This window comes from Drosophila grimshawi, unplaced genomic scaffold, assembly GCF_018153295.1.
Source record: "Drosophila grimshawi isolate 15287-2541.00 unplaced genomic scaffold, ASM1815329v1 contig_848, whole genome shotgun sequence".
Classification (NCBI taxonomy): domain Eukaryota; kingdom Metazoa; phylum Arthropoda; class Insecta; order Diptera; family Drosophilidae; genus Drosophila; species Drosophila grimshawi.
In genome coordinates, this window is record NW_025063692.1 from 13822623 (window position 1) to 13838194 (window position 15572).

Below are 15572 nucleotides of genomic sequence, written 5' to 3' on the forward strand. Positions count from 1 at the left end.
TTGTTTTGCTTTGTTCTTGCTGTTGTTGTCGTTCGTTGAGTTTTTGACTTTATTTGTTTGTTTTGGTTCTGTTTTATTTTTGCATTTCTCCATTTCGAGTACTCAACTTAAAATTACACAAAAAAAAAAAGTTCAATTAAATATTGAAATCCGAATCCGAGCGCTGACCCGAAACAAAAAAAAAAGTTAATCACATATACATTCACACACCTGGAAAGTAAAATAGGTGTGAAGACAATAAATTGTGCATTTTTTAAATATCATTTGGGAAACTCTATGTATTAATTTGTAAGTATGGCGACATTATGTATTTTTTATTAATGAAATCTCATTTCTTCGATGAATGTGCATATTGAATATATTCATTAGAATTACGACTTAACTGCGCTAACAAATAATATTAAATGTGCCAAGGACTCCACCACTGGGCTGAGGATGGAAGATATATTAGGGAAAACATGAACAATTGCATAGAAAAACATAGAAAAACATACTTTGAAGATAGGGGAAAAACTTCAAATTGGTTCATTAGAACTGCAACGGATCAGTGGGTATAGAATCAGAGGGTATATATCAGATAAAAGTGTTTGGCAACGTTGCTAAGAGCAACGCTAATCGATTAAAATGCAAAAAATTCCATAAACTAAAAATTCAGCCATGCATGTTGCATGCCACCAAGTTATTGTCTTCACACGTGTTTTGCTCTCCAGATATATGTATATATATATATATATATATTTACTGATTTGTATATAGATATGTATTTGTATCTCTGATTTGCAAACAGTTGAGAACAGGTTAGAAACTGGTTTCCGACTGGAGCCCTTCAACTGGACGGACGATCGACGACAACGGTCTCCACGTCATCGTCGTGCTTATCGGGGGCAGCAGGTGTTCCATTCCCATTGGGAGCATTCTGGGCATTCTGTCCGGGTGGCGATGGCTCAATGGGCGGCAGTCCGACAAGTTTCTCGCTCTCACGCCACAGCCAGTCGGCGGTGTCCATGTTCCTCGCCCAGGGCATCAGTGGGAAACGCATGCAATCGGAATAGTAACCGCCCGAGGAGCACTCCAGCTTGGGATCGAGGGCCAGGCGCAGTGATGTCTGTGCGCCGGCACGTGGCGTTTTGAAGAAATACAGCGAGCCGACCTTCAGCGTGTTCTTTGTCCAATTGGGACCGGCAAAGTGGCGATTCAGCTCGGTGCGCACCACGCCCGGATGACAACAGTTGACCGTTACCCCCGTGCCGTGGAGCAGATTGGATAGCTTGCGCGTGAACAGTATGTTGGCCAGCTTGGATTGGGCGTAGGCGCCAAAGAATTTGCTGTAGTTGCGCTCACTCATCAGATCCGAGCGATTGATGCGCCCAAAGAGATATGCCGCCGAGCTGACGACGACAATGCGACTGGGCGTCGCCTGCTTGAGGCGATCCAGCAGCAGATTGGTGAGCAGAAAGTGACCCAGATGATTGACGCCCAGCTGCTGCTCATAGCCGTCGGAGGTGAGGGAGCGGGGGCAGGCCATGATGCCCGCATTGTTGATCAGCAGATCGAGCCGTGTCTCCTCGGTTTTGAAGCGTGCCACAAAGTTGCGCACCGACTCCAGCGAGCCGAGATCCAAGCTGCGATTGTAAAGCTGCTGATTCTGTGTGCGATCTATGATCTCGATGCGGGTCGCCTCGCACCGGCTCGGATCGCGGCACGCCATATAGATCTTGGCGCCACGCCGTGCCAGCTCGAGGACCGTTTCCTTGCCAATGCCTGTGTTGCAGCCGGTGACGATGACCACTTTGCCATCGATGCGATTCGCCTTGCGATACGCCGGTCCCTGGATGCACTTCCTCAGCAGCCACATGATGCACACAACGCACAACACAATCAGCAACACCAGCACCAGCCACGCCCAGATCCCGCGAAAGCACAGCGCCTTCTCCTCCTCGATAACTGGGGGCGTTGTCGTCCTTGGGGGCGTAACAGCCTCCGACATAGTTTCACTTATGCCTCTGCCTATTTGTCTCTCTTATCTGTGTGTGTGAACGTTAATTGGTGGCTGGACTGGGTGGGCGGAGGGGAGGGGGTGGGGTTGTGGGTGTGGGTGTGGGTGTGGATCACTTCAAATAGTTTGTTGTGCCTGTAAATAGAAGCAGCGATTATTAGTTTGCAAGAATTGATCGATTATCGATACATGACTAGTCGATAAAATTATTAAGGAGATCTTATTAATTTTAATGATTATCAGTTAGCAATAATTTATCGATAATCGATATATCACTCGTAGATAAGATGATTAAAGAGCTCTGATTACTCTTAAAGATGATTAGTTAGCAATAATTTATCGATAGTCGATATATGTCACTAAACGAAAAGATTACTGAAGAGCTCTGATTAACTGACAAGTAGATTTCTTAATCGATGTAATTAGTGGAACACTCAAAAGTCAACACTCAAATTTGAAAGGGTTTTCACGTTAATCGGTCATTTGGAAGCAATCTTATCGATTACATTCTTTAAATCTCACTTAAAGTACACTTTCCAAACAGTTTCAACACTTGAGTTGACTTGACTTGACTTGACTTGGCTGACGAACTGTGCGCTTACTTGTCAAATACGATACGACGATGAGCCAACTTTTCTTTTTTTCTTTTTTTTTTTCTTCTTTGGTTTTTTGGTTTTGGTGTTGTGGGCCACACTTCCTCACGCGCCAATTTCACACATTTGTGCGGCAACAGAAAACAACAACAACAATAACAACAACAACAACAACAAGCTGAATGAGAGAGTTACAAAATATGGCTTTCGTTAAGTTGAGCACTTGACTTGAATGTTGCCGGCTGGCTATCTCTCGATCTGTGCTATTTGTTGTTGCCGTTGCTGTTGCTCTTGTTGAGCTGCTTGAGGAATGGAATGGGAAGGGATGTCGATGTTGATGTTGATGTCTTTCTGTATGATTGCTCTTGTTACCGTTGCGTCCAAGCGTCTCGCGCGGTCTTAACCAACTGAGGCCGACAATGACACTGACTCTGACTCTGGCTGTGGCACTGGCTGTGGCTCTGGCTGTGGCTCCCAATGGCTGGTCTACTACACCTGAGCTGCCGCTAATGCGTCAAAATAACCTGAATATAATATTGAGTGGCGTCGTCGACGCCGTCGTCGTCGGCATCGCAGCTAGCGTCTGTTATTAACATAACTTAGTGCATATGCAGGCGTCAGAGTCGCAGTCGCAGTCACCGTCGCAGTCGCAGTCGCAGTCAACGTCGGCAAAGCGAACATAACTATAGAAGCCGCAACGGCCGCTGCCCGTCATTCCCATTTCAGCTGTTGATTGTTGGCTTTAATTTCTTTTTCTTCTCTTGAATTTTGTTTTAGTTTTCAACTTTCACTTTAGAGCACTTTTTATACCCTGAACACATTACAAATGGGTAAAAAGGGTATAATGGTTTCGTGCAAATGTATGTAACAGGCAGAAGGGAGCATTTCCGACCCCATAAAGTATATATATTCTTGATCAGCGTCAACAGGCGAGTCGATATAGTCATGTCCGTCTGTCCGTCGGTATGAACACGCAGATCTCAGAGACTATTAGAGCTAGAGACTTCAAATTTGGCATACAGGTTCTCGTATACGAGGCGTAGTTCTAGTTTGCTTTATTTTTATCAACAATTGCCTTCGTTGCTCGATTATCGATACATTTAAATTTCCGATTGCAATAAATGCTACAATTTCAAAGGCAGCATCTTTTAATTTATACAGAATATACATATGCATATTATTGATCAACTGCCTAAATTTCATCAAGATCGGTTAAGAAACACCCAAGTTATAGTCGAAAATAGATTAACATATTGATCTCATTTCCATCAGCAGCCGCAAGCATTTTCTGTATGCATAAATATGCGAGCGCATGTGGTAGAAAGAGATGGCACGATAAACGACGCGAGCGTCAATATGTTTTTGTGTGTATGCTGCGGAGCCCGTTACCCCGTTACGATTGCGTGTACGTATATATGTATGTATGTATGTATGAATATTCACGTGTTTGTCGGCAGAGCGTGCTTGCAGACCTGCTTACATTTTGGTGCAATGCTTTTAAATGGAAATTTTCCAATAAAACTGAAAATAGTTAACAGCTGGGTTCAGGGTAAATCGTAGTCGACTACAGTACTTTTAGTTGTGGTTTATTGTTCGCTTCGGTGGCAGCGTCGACGCTGCCGTTAAGCAATTTTACTTGCATTCCGTATTCGGATGTTCTTCTTCATCAACGCCTTGTTTGTTTTGTTTTCATCGCTGGCGACGCTCTCTCAATTGGACTCCAACCACTCCGCACTTTCGCCTCATCTAACACCAACTTCTCAGTCGGTGAGCAGGGCTTGCAGCATTTCAAATTGACTTGGCCAATATACTCCTCTCTTTATTCGATGCCCGAGTAGAAAAAAAAACAACAAATTTAACATTTCACTTAATGTAAGTTAGAGCAGCAACAAAAATCAAATAATTAATCTCAATTACAAACGAATACAAATATTGATTGCATGCGATTTGAGGTATTTGTATTAAATGTGAACATTTTTACAATTATATTTCAAAAACAGATTCCGATTTAGTGTTATGTGAGTATCATATATAATAATCTATTGAAAGTGGGTAAAAGTTTATGCAAAATGAAGCATCTTTGATCTTAAAGAGTTATTTTTTATTGCTTTTTTGTTTTCTTCTGGATTTTCCGCGAGCCATGCAACAATTTATAGACCCTTTTTGCTTCTAAATAAACTTAATCTTATAAATCTTAAAATTATTTATTTATTTTTATTTTAATTAAATCAAATTTATACTTTTTGTATTTTTCTGTTTTTTTTTCTTTTTGTGTTTCGACTGACTTTAGTTGATATTAAGTAAATAAATTCTCCCTGCTGACTTGTAATTTATAATTACCTTAAAACTTAGAATTGTTTAGTAATTGCTACTTGTTTTCATATGAAAATTATGATATACATACATATGTACATATTTGGACCGAGTAACTGCATACTTGATTCTTGTGCGTCATTTGAAAATATTTACTTAAGCGTTCAGCTTTTAATTACATTTAAGTCGGGGAATATGAATTTATTCACAATTTATTGATGTCTCGAACATTTGAGCACTTGAGTATGCCCCTATTATTGATTTGCATATTTACAGAGTATCAGAAATACAAATCCAATCCGATTTGAAGCAAAAATGTTTACTCAACTTTATTTGATTTAGTTTTTATAGGTTCTTAGCATATTCGACTTGTGTAAATGCCACACACTCAATAGCCACAAAATTGAGTAGCCAAAATCATTAATACACATAAATTGTTAACACAATGCTTGGGACATGGTGAATGGCTGGAAGAAATGTTTAGGAAAGTCAAGAATAACAGGGAAATCCGTTGATATACAAAATCAATAAGCGGCACAGTCGTAAAACGTGCGAAACCAAAGTTGAATGCTCTTGACGGAGTCAAGGGTGAGGGGGACGGGGCGAGAAGGTCGACATGGACATGGACATGGGCATGGACATGGGCATGGGCATGAACATGGCCAACAACAGAGAGGCCGAGGACAACTTGTCATCTTTGATGGTTCAGACAAACATTGTCAACATTGTTGTCGCTGTGGCTGACGTGAGTTTACGCATGTTTACGTCAGTACCAACTCCTGCCCAACGACTCAGAGAGAGAGAGAGAGCAACAAGAGAGGGAGAGCTCGAGAGAGAGAGAGAGAAAGAGAGAGCGAGCGAGAGTTGCGCATGTGGTGATTCTTGGACTAGGTCAGGATAAGCAGGCGTTGTTAAATCGATGAGCATTTCATGAAGCAACCCTCTCGTAGGCCTGAACTATTTCGTCCACACTTCCATGGAGCTCTCAATGAGCCCTTACCCTTATTTTGGGCTGCACGACAAGTTTTTGGGAATTTTCCATAGCAAGAAGATGTGAGAATGCAATGGGACCAACTCAAGCATTAACATCATGATTTGTGCGTAGTTATCGATCAGACTCTAATCTATTTTAACATATCTCAATAAAGCTTTTTCGTTCTGTCTAATCTCCGGATCATATAGCTGTCATATAGGAACAATCAAACAATAGGCGTAGACACACAAAATACCAACTCAAATGTGGAATATTAACTTTAGTTTAGATGTCTGCTCTTTTTTTTTTATTACATTGATTACAACCAACTTATGCAAGTTTTCATTCATCGATTGGTTAATCAGATAGTTACTATTTAAAATTGCTATGTGCTGCATCGTGTACATCGTGTATCTGTATAGGTATTATCTTGAAATGAATCCCAATATACATATATCAAATTAAACTTATAAATAAACTTATAATTCTATTTATTGAGATTATCTTTACAAAATTGACATGTTATGTGTATGTGAATAAATGAAAAGCTTTCAGTGGTCTGCTTAATGAGCACGTTTCCCAACACATCCTCTTTAAATCCATGCTGTCTTGGCAGGCTTAAGACTTAAGTGCGCTTATTGAGTTAGTTGTTGATGCTTGTTAATTTGCTCATTCCTTGAGCAGCATCCGAGCCCACGCCTAAGGCTCCATTACACGCTTGTCAACACAACTTCTCCACACCCACATCCACATCGACATCGACATCCTTTAGCGTTTTGCAACATTGCTCATTGCGCTCATTGCCCCCTCCACGCGCTGTACAACTGTGACGTCAATGCAAATTTTGTGGCAACTTAAAAATAAAATATTTGTATGCAAAACACTTACAGAGAGAGAGAGAGACAGAGAGAGAGTGAAAGAGACAGGGAGATACTCGTGGCTGTTTTCTTATTTGGTTTTGGCAACAGTCTCGCTTATCCTCCTCTACCGGTTCACCTTGATCTTCAGCGGATCTGTAAACAATGCGATAAAGATGCCAAAACGCAAGAGACGAAAATAAACCAGTCCAATGCAGGCCAACTGTACTATGCACTTAAGTACATTGTACATACATATACCCATTGCAATTTGCCTGCCTGCTCCAAGTCAGTTTTCTTTGTGTTGCATGCTGTTGCAACAGCACAAAAACAGACAGCAAAGACAAATAATAAACAATTTGCGTTTAATTGCAGCCTGCAATTAGATTAACGCACACACACACACACACACACGCATGCACATGCATGCACATGCAAGCACATGCACATGAGCAAGAAATGAAATGACATTTATTAAAAGCGCTTGCCAACACTAATTATACACATGCACTACGAATGGGTGACAATGCGAGAGAGAGAGGGAAGGGGGTGAGCGCATTTAAACTTAACGATAATCGAACAACTCAACGCAACTCAACTCAACCAAGCCAAGTCTCAATATTGGAGCGCGGGGTCCTAGCTGCAGAAACCTCATTTGCATAAACGCTAATGTCGCTTACCTCTAGGTAAATAGCTGTGTGTGTGTGCTAGGGGGAATGTATCTTTAACCTCTGTGTCAACTGTATCAAAGGCAAATTTCCTTTAACGTCACATTGCTATTCATGCTGGCCAAATCGAAGGGGATAAAACAAGAAATTGTTTGTCAAATCATAATTGGAGAATTGAACGGAACACGCGCGACTCATTCATGCGGGTAACATTGATTGCTCAACGGTGTAAGGGGGAGGAAGTGGGCTGGGGTTGGGTGGCGGGAGGAGGAGCGAGGTGGTTTAAATTGTTAGTGTTGTTGTTGTTGTTGTTGTCTGTTGTCTGTTTCAATGAAAACCTGTTGCCATTTATTGCTGCCTCGCCTAAGCATCGAAAAATCATATAAGAATCTCTCTAGCTTAACTTACTCGCTGGCGAATACCCTGCAATCAAAACAAAATATTAAAGCACCGCTTTCCCATTATTATAATTCATATCTAAACATTTGATAATCCTTATAAAAGATTCTAATTTGTGGAAGATGCAATTCCGAAGCGATTGAACTCAATTACATTAGAACGTTACTTTTGCACTGCTTGAGAATACCTTAGTTTAATCAATTCATGGGCGCAGGGTATACATGCATACATGCATACACATACACACTTACACACACATACGTACATGGATACATGCATGTACATACAAATAGCACAAAAATGTGGCGAGCAAGAGAAAACGGCCTCGACCGAGTCGTAAATTAGCAAATAGAATTGAAACAACTGAAATGTAACAATAACAAAAACAAAGGCTACAATTCTTAGCGCGTATCAAGGCCAGCCCAATTGTTACTTGGCTTGACATGCGTCAGACAGAAAGAATGACAGAGAGAGAGAGAGAGAGAGAGAGAGAGAGAGAGAGAGGGAGAGAGACAGTGAGTGAAAGATAGAAAAAATTGGAGATGGTGAGAGATAGGAAAAACGAAATTACACAAGAAGAAGCGCAAATATGAAAACGTCATTGGAAGAATAGTGGGATGGGGTCGGGCATGTTGCGAACGAGCAGAACGAGCAACAGTTACAGTTCCAGTTACAGTTATAGTTATAGCAACATTTACACAGTGCAGTGTATGACACAACATATAAGATGTTATTGCATCGAATGGATTTGCTGGACTGCGTCAGACGCATTCGATTTGGCACTTCGATTTGATGAAGCATGACAAAAAGCAACCAGTCGCACTTTTATATTGATGCACACGTCGATCAATTGGCGTTCTCTTAAGATTCTCACTGATTGTTAAATTGGTCTGTCGTGAACATATATGATGATATATGAGGTACATTCACATCGTCCCTATAAATGCGTACATAAACATATAATATATAATATAAATTGGTGAAAATCGACTTTATCAAAGCATCATACGTCTACCGTAGGAACTGTCTGGCGATAATAATAATAATCATAATAATAAATATAAAACTCGTGGTTTGTAGAGAGAGGGAGAGAGAGAGAGAGAGAGAGAGGGAGAGAGAGCTCTTTAAACGCCACACTTTCCTTATAATATAAAGTATCTGACAATTATAATGCGTCACTTCGCTGCGTAGTGCTTTCCATCCTTACCATCAATCATTCAATTTAATTTATTGAACCAATAAGAAAGAAAAAACCCGCCTATAAATCAAGAGTTGACACTTATGAGTCCATAACATCGCATATATCCAACTAATTTCAGCGATAGCCAGCAATGTTTATTAACATGTGAAGTGGAAATATGGCAAGCCCTCGAACTGACCCATTCCAGTGAGAGTCCCCTGATAAGCACCTGCAAAATAGATACTCTAAGCACTTCAAATCAAATTACACATGTCCAAATATATATACATATACATGTATATATATATATATATTGGGCTTTATTTCCATATCTGCATTGCACTTGCAACTGTATTAAAAAATAAAGAATTCAATTTTAGCTTCTTCACATGACTAATTGAATGACAACAGCAAAATATCAATAGCAATAACAATAACAATCATAAAATTACGCCACTAGTTGGGTTTCTTTCGTACATCTGTATCTTAATGGGAAATTGTGAGCGTATTCCTGCTCAAAGTCCAACACTCAGATCAATTTATCTCTCGGAATTTGTATGAATTACGCTTCGACTCATTTCATTTGATGACAATTGTTACGTCTGCTTAATGTTAATATTTGCTTAAGAAACTAATAATTGATTTACCACACAGTTTACTTGTTATATAATATATATAACTACTCTTTCCAAATGCCCGAAGTGCAAATGTTAAGAGATTCACATTTAGTCAAAGGCTCTGCTGGGAACACTTTTGGGGAACACAACTTAAAGAGCATATTGTCGAAGCTCTTCTCTTCGGTTCGGATTTTCAAAGTATTGAATTGAATATTATAATGATCAATCGATTCATTAGCATCATTCCATATTTTAAAATTCTAAATATTTACCTTTGTTTCTCCCATGCCGGACAAAAGACACAAACAAACTGCAGCTCTGCTGCTTGACTAAAAAATTTAATAAAAATATGTAGGCTTAAAAGTATTTATGATTGTTTGTTATCAAGATCAGACTTCTGCTCCGCAGCTTCATAGGTCAATGCCAAGACAATCAACATATATATGTTTATACATCTGTATGTATGTATATTAACTACATGCTTTAAAAAGATACCCTAAAGTGCAGTATATGTTTAGGCAACAATCATCCACAGCAGGACATAAGGAAAACGGAACATTATTTCCAAGTTAAGTGATAAGTATTTTCCATTTATTTTATTCACAAATTTCCCTTCAAACGCTTTGCAGACCCAAATGTAAGCATGCCTGAAAGCGCTCTTATTTCTTATAGAAATGAAGCGTATTTATTTATTCACAAGTCCGAATTGAAATCGCCGGCTCTCGACAAAAAATCGTACATAGATAGACACACACACACACACGTACAGGCAATCGCAGATAATGAAGAATAACTGCATAATACACACACACGCAAAAACATATTTACGCTGATAGTAAAGAGATCACTTTAAGAGAATATATTTTTGACTATAACTCGCCTGTTTCTCATCCGATCTTGTTTGAATTTGTCTAGTTGATGCTGATCGTGAATATATAATTTAATTAATTCGCAGTTGCTTCCCTCTTTCCATGAAATACTTTTTCAGCATACCCGTTTTACTCTGCACGCATTAAGTACAGGGTATACAAATATTACTCAGCCATACAGGATATTGCATATACACACGTTCACACACATATGTGTGTGTGTGTGTGTAGATAACAGATTACCACTCTTATTTGTATTTGTATTTCTATTGTCATCATCATCATTCCTATTGATTTCCTGGCAGCCCTTCCTCTTCCGCATGCAATTTCTTTCGCATTAAAAAGCGACTAATGCGCGTCCAAGTTGAACACACCCAAAAAGGTGGTTCAAGCATATATATATATATATATATATATATATATAAGTGTTTATATATACATATATATGTATACTATGTATATACGTAGTTGTGACCGGCTGGCGCCCAATGCATTTTTCTGCGCATTTGGCATAGAATCACTCAATCTTTTCTCGTCTCGCTCTCTCTCTCTCTCTATCTCGCTCTACTCTTGCCCCATATCCAAAGAAGTAACTAAATTTGTATTTTATATATTCATTTGTTTTTTAACGATTTCCTTTATTTGGTTCTTTTTTCTTTGTGTTTAATGTTAAACAAAATTAAAAACTAATTACTAAGAAAATCAAAGCACTTGCATAAATCCATTGTATATTAAAGGCAAAAAAAATAAAATAAAATACAAAAATAATAATACTAATGATAATAATAAAAATATATAACACGTGATAACACGTATGTATAGGTACACTTGTATGGCATTTATAACGTACCAAATATTATGTTTAACATTATATAATATATTTTGTCAAGTCTGTTTTTTTTTATATCAGCTCAGGTTTGTTTTGTTTTCGCTCACAATTGTAAGTAAATACATATATATATATATATAAATAATGTTATATAAATAAATATACATATACATATATTGTCATTTAATTGCGCTTAAATTTAAACTTTGTGTTTCTTTTGCAACGTTTCGTTTCTTTTTAGCAAATTCTTGTGTTTATTTTTAGTGTCTTTTGCTAGTAATTTTTTTCTTTTTTTGTGTTTTATTGTGTTATGTTCTTGTTATTGTACAATGCAATTGGCAGTTGCAATTTTGTCTCGTTTGTTTTGTTTTTGTTTCCCGTTTGTGGCGAAACCGTTATGCTTAATACACTAAGCTTTGTTGGTTGTTTCTTTTATGGTTTCTCATGAGTCTGAGTCTATACTATATACTATCTGTGTGTGTGTGCTTGTGTGGAAGCCTTTTTTCACTGTTTCACGAACGTTAAGCACATACATACATACCTATGAAAATGTAAATATATGTAAATATATATATATATATGTATATATATGTATGTTTGTGTGTAAAGAAGAGAAATGGTTGACTAATATTTTATATTTGATGCATGTATAAATTAAAAGGAAAACTTGTTAAAATTACAAATTAAAAATAAAGCCCAAAAATATATTGCAAACAGCTGCCAACTTATTCAACACGCTCCCCCACTCCCCACCACATCCGCATGAGCACTTCTTCCACTGTCCGCTGCTTCTGCCCTCGCTTAGCCGCCGTTGGTCTCTTTTTTGCTTTAGCTGCATCGACCCAGTTTAACATCGACACAACATCTGGCAACGCTCTTCTTCTTCATCGTCTGCCTTTACAGCTGCATTCGCATTCGCATTTGCATTCGCATTCCAAGCATTTCGCATATATTCGAAATTCCGCTTGAATTTTCCAATTCGATTTTGGTCATATTCCATGCAACGCTGCACAGCGCAAGCCTGCGCTGCGCACTTAGCCCGGCGACGACGTTGTGCGGCGCAGTCGCAGCTTCAGTCGGTTGATGCTGCTGCTGCTGGCGCCGCCGCCGCCGCCACTGCCACTGCTACTGCAGCGACGCCGACAGCGACGCATGGCATAAGGACTGACGGCGGTAAGCTGTTCCGAGCTGTCGCCGCTGCCAGCGTTGAAGTCCAGCTCAGATGCCGTTGCCGATGCAGCAGCGTCGGCGCCAGCTGCGATTGCGGCTGCGCCGAAAGCCTGGCAGCAGCGCTTGAAGCGGCGACCTAAGCGGCGGACGACGCCGACGTCGGAGCGTTGCTGCAGCTGTAGGCGTGTGCTGTCAGCTTCGCTGCACTCCATCCAGCCATTAATGTTGTTGTTGTTATTGTTGTTGCTGCTGCTGCTGTTGTTTTTGCTTGGGTGTGTGACGTGTTCTCATGACCGCTTGCCGCTGTCCTTGCGAAAGGACTTGCGCAATTTGTCAACCAGACGCAAATGAAATTTGGTATAATCGTTGCTGCTCTGCTCCGATCGTTGCTGCTGCTGCTGTTGCGCCGCTGCCGACTGCGCTGCAACATGCGCAGCGGCCTGACGTTCCAGCGCAGAGGCGGTCTGTGTCCGGCTGGGCGGACTGGAACGCGTTGGCGACACCATTTGCATTTGCAGCATGGAACCGTTATGCGAGCTGCGTGACGCGTTCCGCGTAAACCCTCGCGAACTGTGGCAACGCTGCATCTGCATCCTATGACCGCCCCCCAACTGTCCATGCGACGGCGACACTGCAAAACTCTCCGATTTGCATTCGGACACCTTGCGACGCCGCTGCTGATGCGACGACGACGACGACTGACCAGCACCACCAGCAGGTGTACCCAAAGCGGTGGCCAGCGTTGTGGTTCCGTTGTTGCTGCTACTCGCATTGGAGCACTCGGATGTTTTGCGCGAGCGTCCACGCGTATCCTTGTAGATATCGTAGTTGTTCTTCATCACTGGCATCATGAAAGCCATTTTGTTGCTGTTTTGCTTCTTCTTCTTGTTGTTATTGTTTTTAATGCACACGGCAAGCACAATCAAAAAAAATTCGATACAAAAAAAAAACTATTCGGTTTTCCAATCAACACAGTTCCTTTTGACTTCTCTTTCTCGTTATTCCAGAAGTTTCTAATTGTTCTGTTTACCACTTTATCTTCGTTTCTGCATTTCACAATGCAACTCAATTCGACTCGAATTTCGGTCACTTTATTAATTTTTTGTATTGCTTGTTAACAACTTTTGAGGCGAGCGGTGTACGTCTCTGCAGTGCCACTGCTGATTTGTAAATGAATTGTAGTTATAATGAACGTTGCAGATTTCACGAGGTCTGCTGCCACAGAGCGTGTCAAGCAATAAAAAAGAGAGAGAGAGCGGCTTTCGCTCTCATGTGACGTCACCAGCGCACATTTGTGTGTGCGCCCATCAGTTTTTGTCTCTGCATCTGTGTGTGAGAGAGAGAGAGCGAGAGAGAGAGGGAGAGAGAGAGAGGGAGGGAGTGCGCGTCTTTTTTTCTTCGGTTTTTCTGTTTTCAACGGTTTGTTTGTGGAGGGTGGGGTCACATGCAATTGGGGATGTTTATACTTTGAAGTATACGATATTGATTATCAATATCGTTTCATGAATGCTTCCGTATGAAAATAACTATAACATAATTTCATATACAAATGCACAACATGAGAAAATTTTAGCAAATTTATACATTTCCTGCTAGCCTTGGCGAGGCATTTAATATGTGTTTATCAAGTGAACTAACTTCACTTATCATAATACTAATATCATATGTTCGCGATACATCACGTGATCATTTTGTATACGTGCACAGTGGAAACGCTCAAAATGAGTCGCACACCTGCAGCTCTCTCTCTCTCTCTGTTTCATTGGTGTGTCGAAAAAGTGAATGTTTTACTTATTACCAAATGCATTTACGATACACATAGTGCATAGTGCACACACATAACGCCAGATGGCACTTTAATGCCAGAGAGCGCAAGAGCGAGCGAGCGCGTGGAGGCGAGAAGAGAGCGCGCTTGCGCTGTTGTGCGGGTCAGTTGTGGCTACTTGAATGTTTACACGATGCCGTTGCCAGTGTTCCTTGTGCTGCAAATGGGATGTTGTCACGATGTTGTTTTGGCAACGTGTTGCATGCTCTCACTTCTGTTGATTGCTGGTTGCATAACTGCACTGATTTGCCAAACTGGCAAACTGTGACTTAGTTCACTTAATGCGCGACCAACTTCGGCGTAATCATGACAAATTGGCAACGTGAATGCGATTGCCAAATTCATTTACAAACATTCTAATTGTAATCGCTGGCAATTAATGCGGGTCTCTAGATACGAATGCCAATCAGCTTATCAGTTGCACTGAACATGCCTTACCTGCCGCCTTGCCTCCCTTGCCCCGGATCCTAATGCAAATGTAAATATAAATGGATTTAGTCTTCGACTTGGCTCAGTTCCCGTTCCAAGTTCAAATTAATAATAAAAAAAAGTCCACATACGCATTTGTTTAAATATGCTTTGTTTTGTTTTTATTTTTTTTTTATTTTTTTATTTTTTCTTTTTCCACTTTAATGAATAATTTTCAATCAATGTTTGTTTCTTTTGGTTTTCTCTTTGTTTGTTGTTTTTTTTTTGTTTTGTATGAATTGTTGTTAAATAATGAAAGTGCATAAACTCGTCAATCGTACTTTGTTCATTGAATTCTTTTGTTTTGTTTTTGTTTATTTTGTTTTTTGTATATATGTATATGTATATGAATGTTTAAAGTTTTATTTTATTTTTATTTTATTTGTTTTTTTTTTGTTGTAACAATTGAAGATCTTTTTTTTTTTTTGGTTTTTGTTTATTAAACTTTAACTTTTTCTTTACTTAAATGCATTTTTTTCAACAACAGTTTTGCTCTTTGTATTCGTATTGGATTTCTTTTACCAGTGTTCTTAGGTTTTCTGATTAGATTTTACAATAAAAAAGCTCACAAAAAAAAATTAATATCAGTTTTATATAAGTACATACATATGTATATAAACGTGTGAAGCATTAATAACGGTATCCCGAAAAAGAAGTGTCGAAAATTGAAAGGAATCTATATAAATGGTTTCTGTTTTTTTTTTTTCGTTTTTTTTTTGTTGTTTTTTTTTTTTATAGTTGTACAATACAATACAATATAATATAGTGTTGAAATTATTGTACAAATTTGTAACATTTTGCATAATTTCTTATAT

General features: G+C 39.5%; 2 protein-coding genes across 4 annotated transcripts; both read right to left on the reverse strand.

Annotated features, from left to right (window-relative positions):
• Positions 1–737: 737 nt before the first annotated feature.
• Positions 738–9927, reverse strand: LOC6565916 (retinol dehydrogenase 12). Of its 3 annotated transcripts, none has more exons than XM_032738825.1 (2): positions 9869–9927; positions 738–2131 (listed from the first exon to the last, which is right to left on the reverse strand). In XM_032738825.1, the coding sequence occupies exon 2, from the start codon at positions 1985–1987 to the stop codon at positions 827–829; it is 1161 nt and encodes a 386-aa protein (XP_032594716.1). In that variant the 5' UTR covers positions 1988–2131; positions 9869–9927; the 3' UTR covers positions 738–826. The 3 variants fall into 3 exon arrangements, with proteins under 3 accessions (XP_032594716.1, XP_001992728.1, XP_032594715.1); XM_001992692.2 differs by lacking the exon at positions 9869–9927 and adding an exon at positions 2962–3017; XM_032738824.1 differs by lacking the exon at positions 9869–9927 and adding an exon at positions 2599–2679.
• Positions 9928–12749: 2822 nt separating this feature from the next.
• LOC6565918 lies at positions 12750–13632 on the reverse strand. Its single transcript, XM_032738833.2, has one exon. The coding sequence runs from the start codon at positions 13322–13324 to the stop codon at positions 12752–12754; it is 573 nt and encodes a 190-aa protein (XP_032594724.1). The 5' UTR covers positions 13325–13632; the 3' UTR covers positions 12750–12751.
• Positions 13633–15572: the final 1940 nt, after the last annotated feature.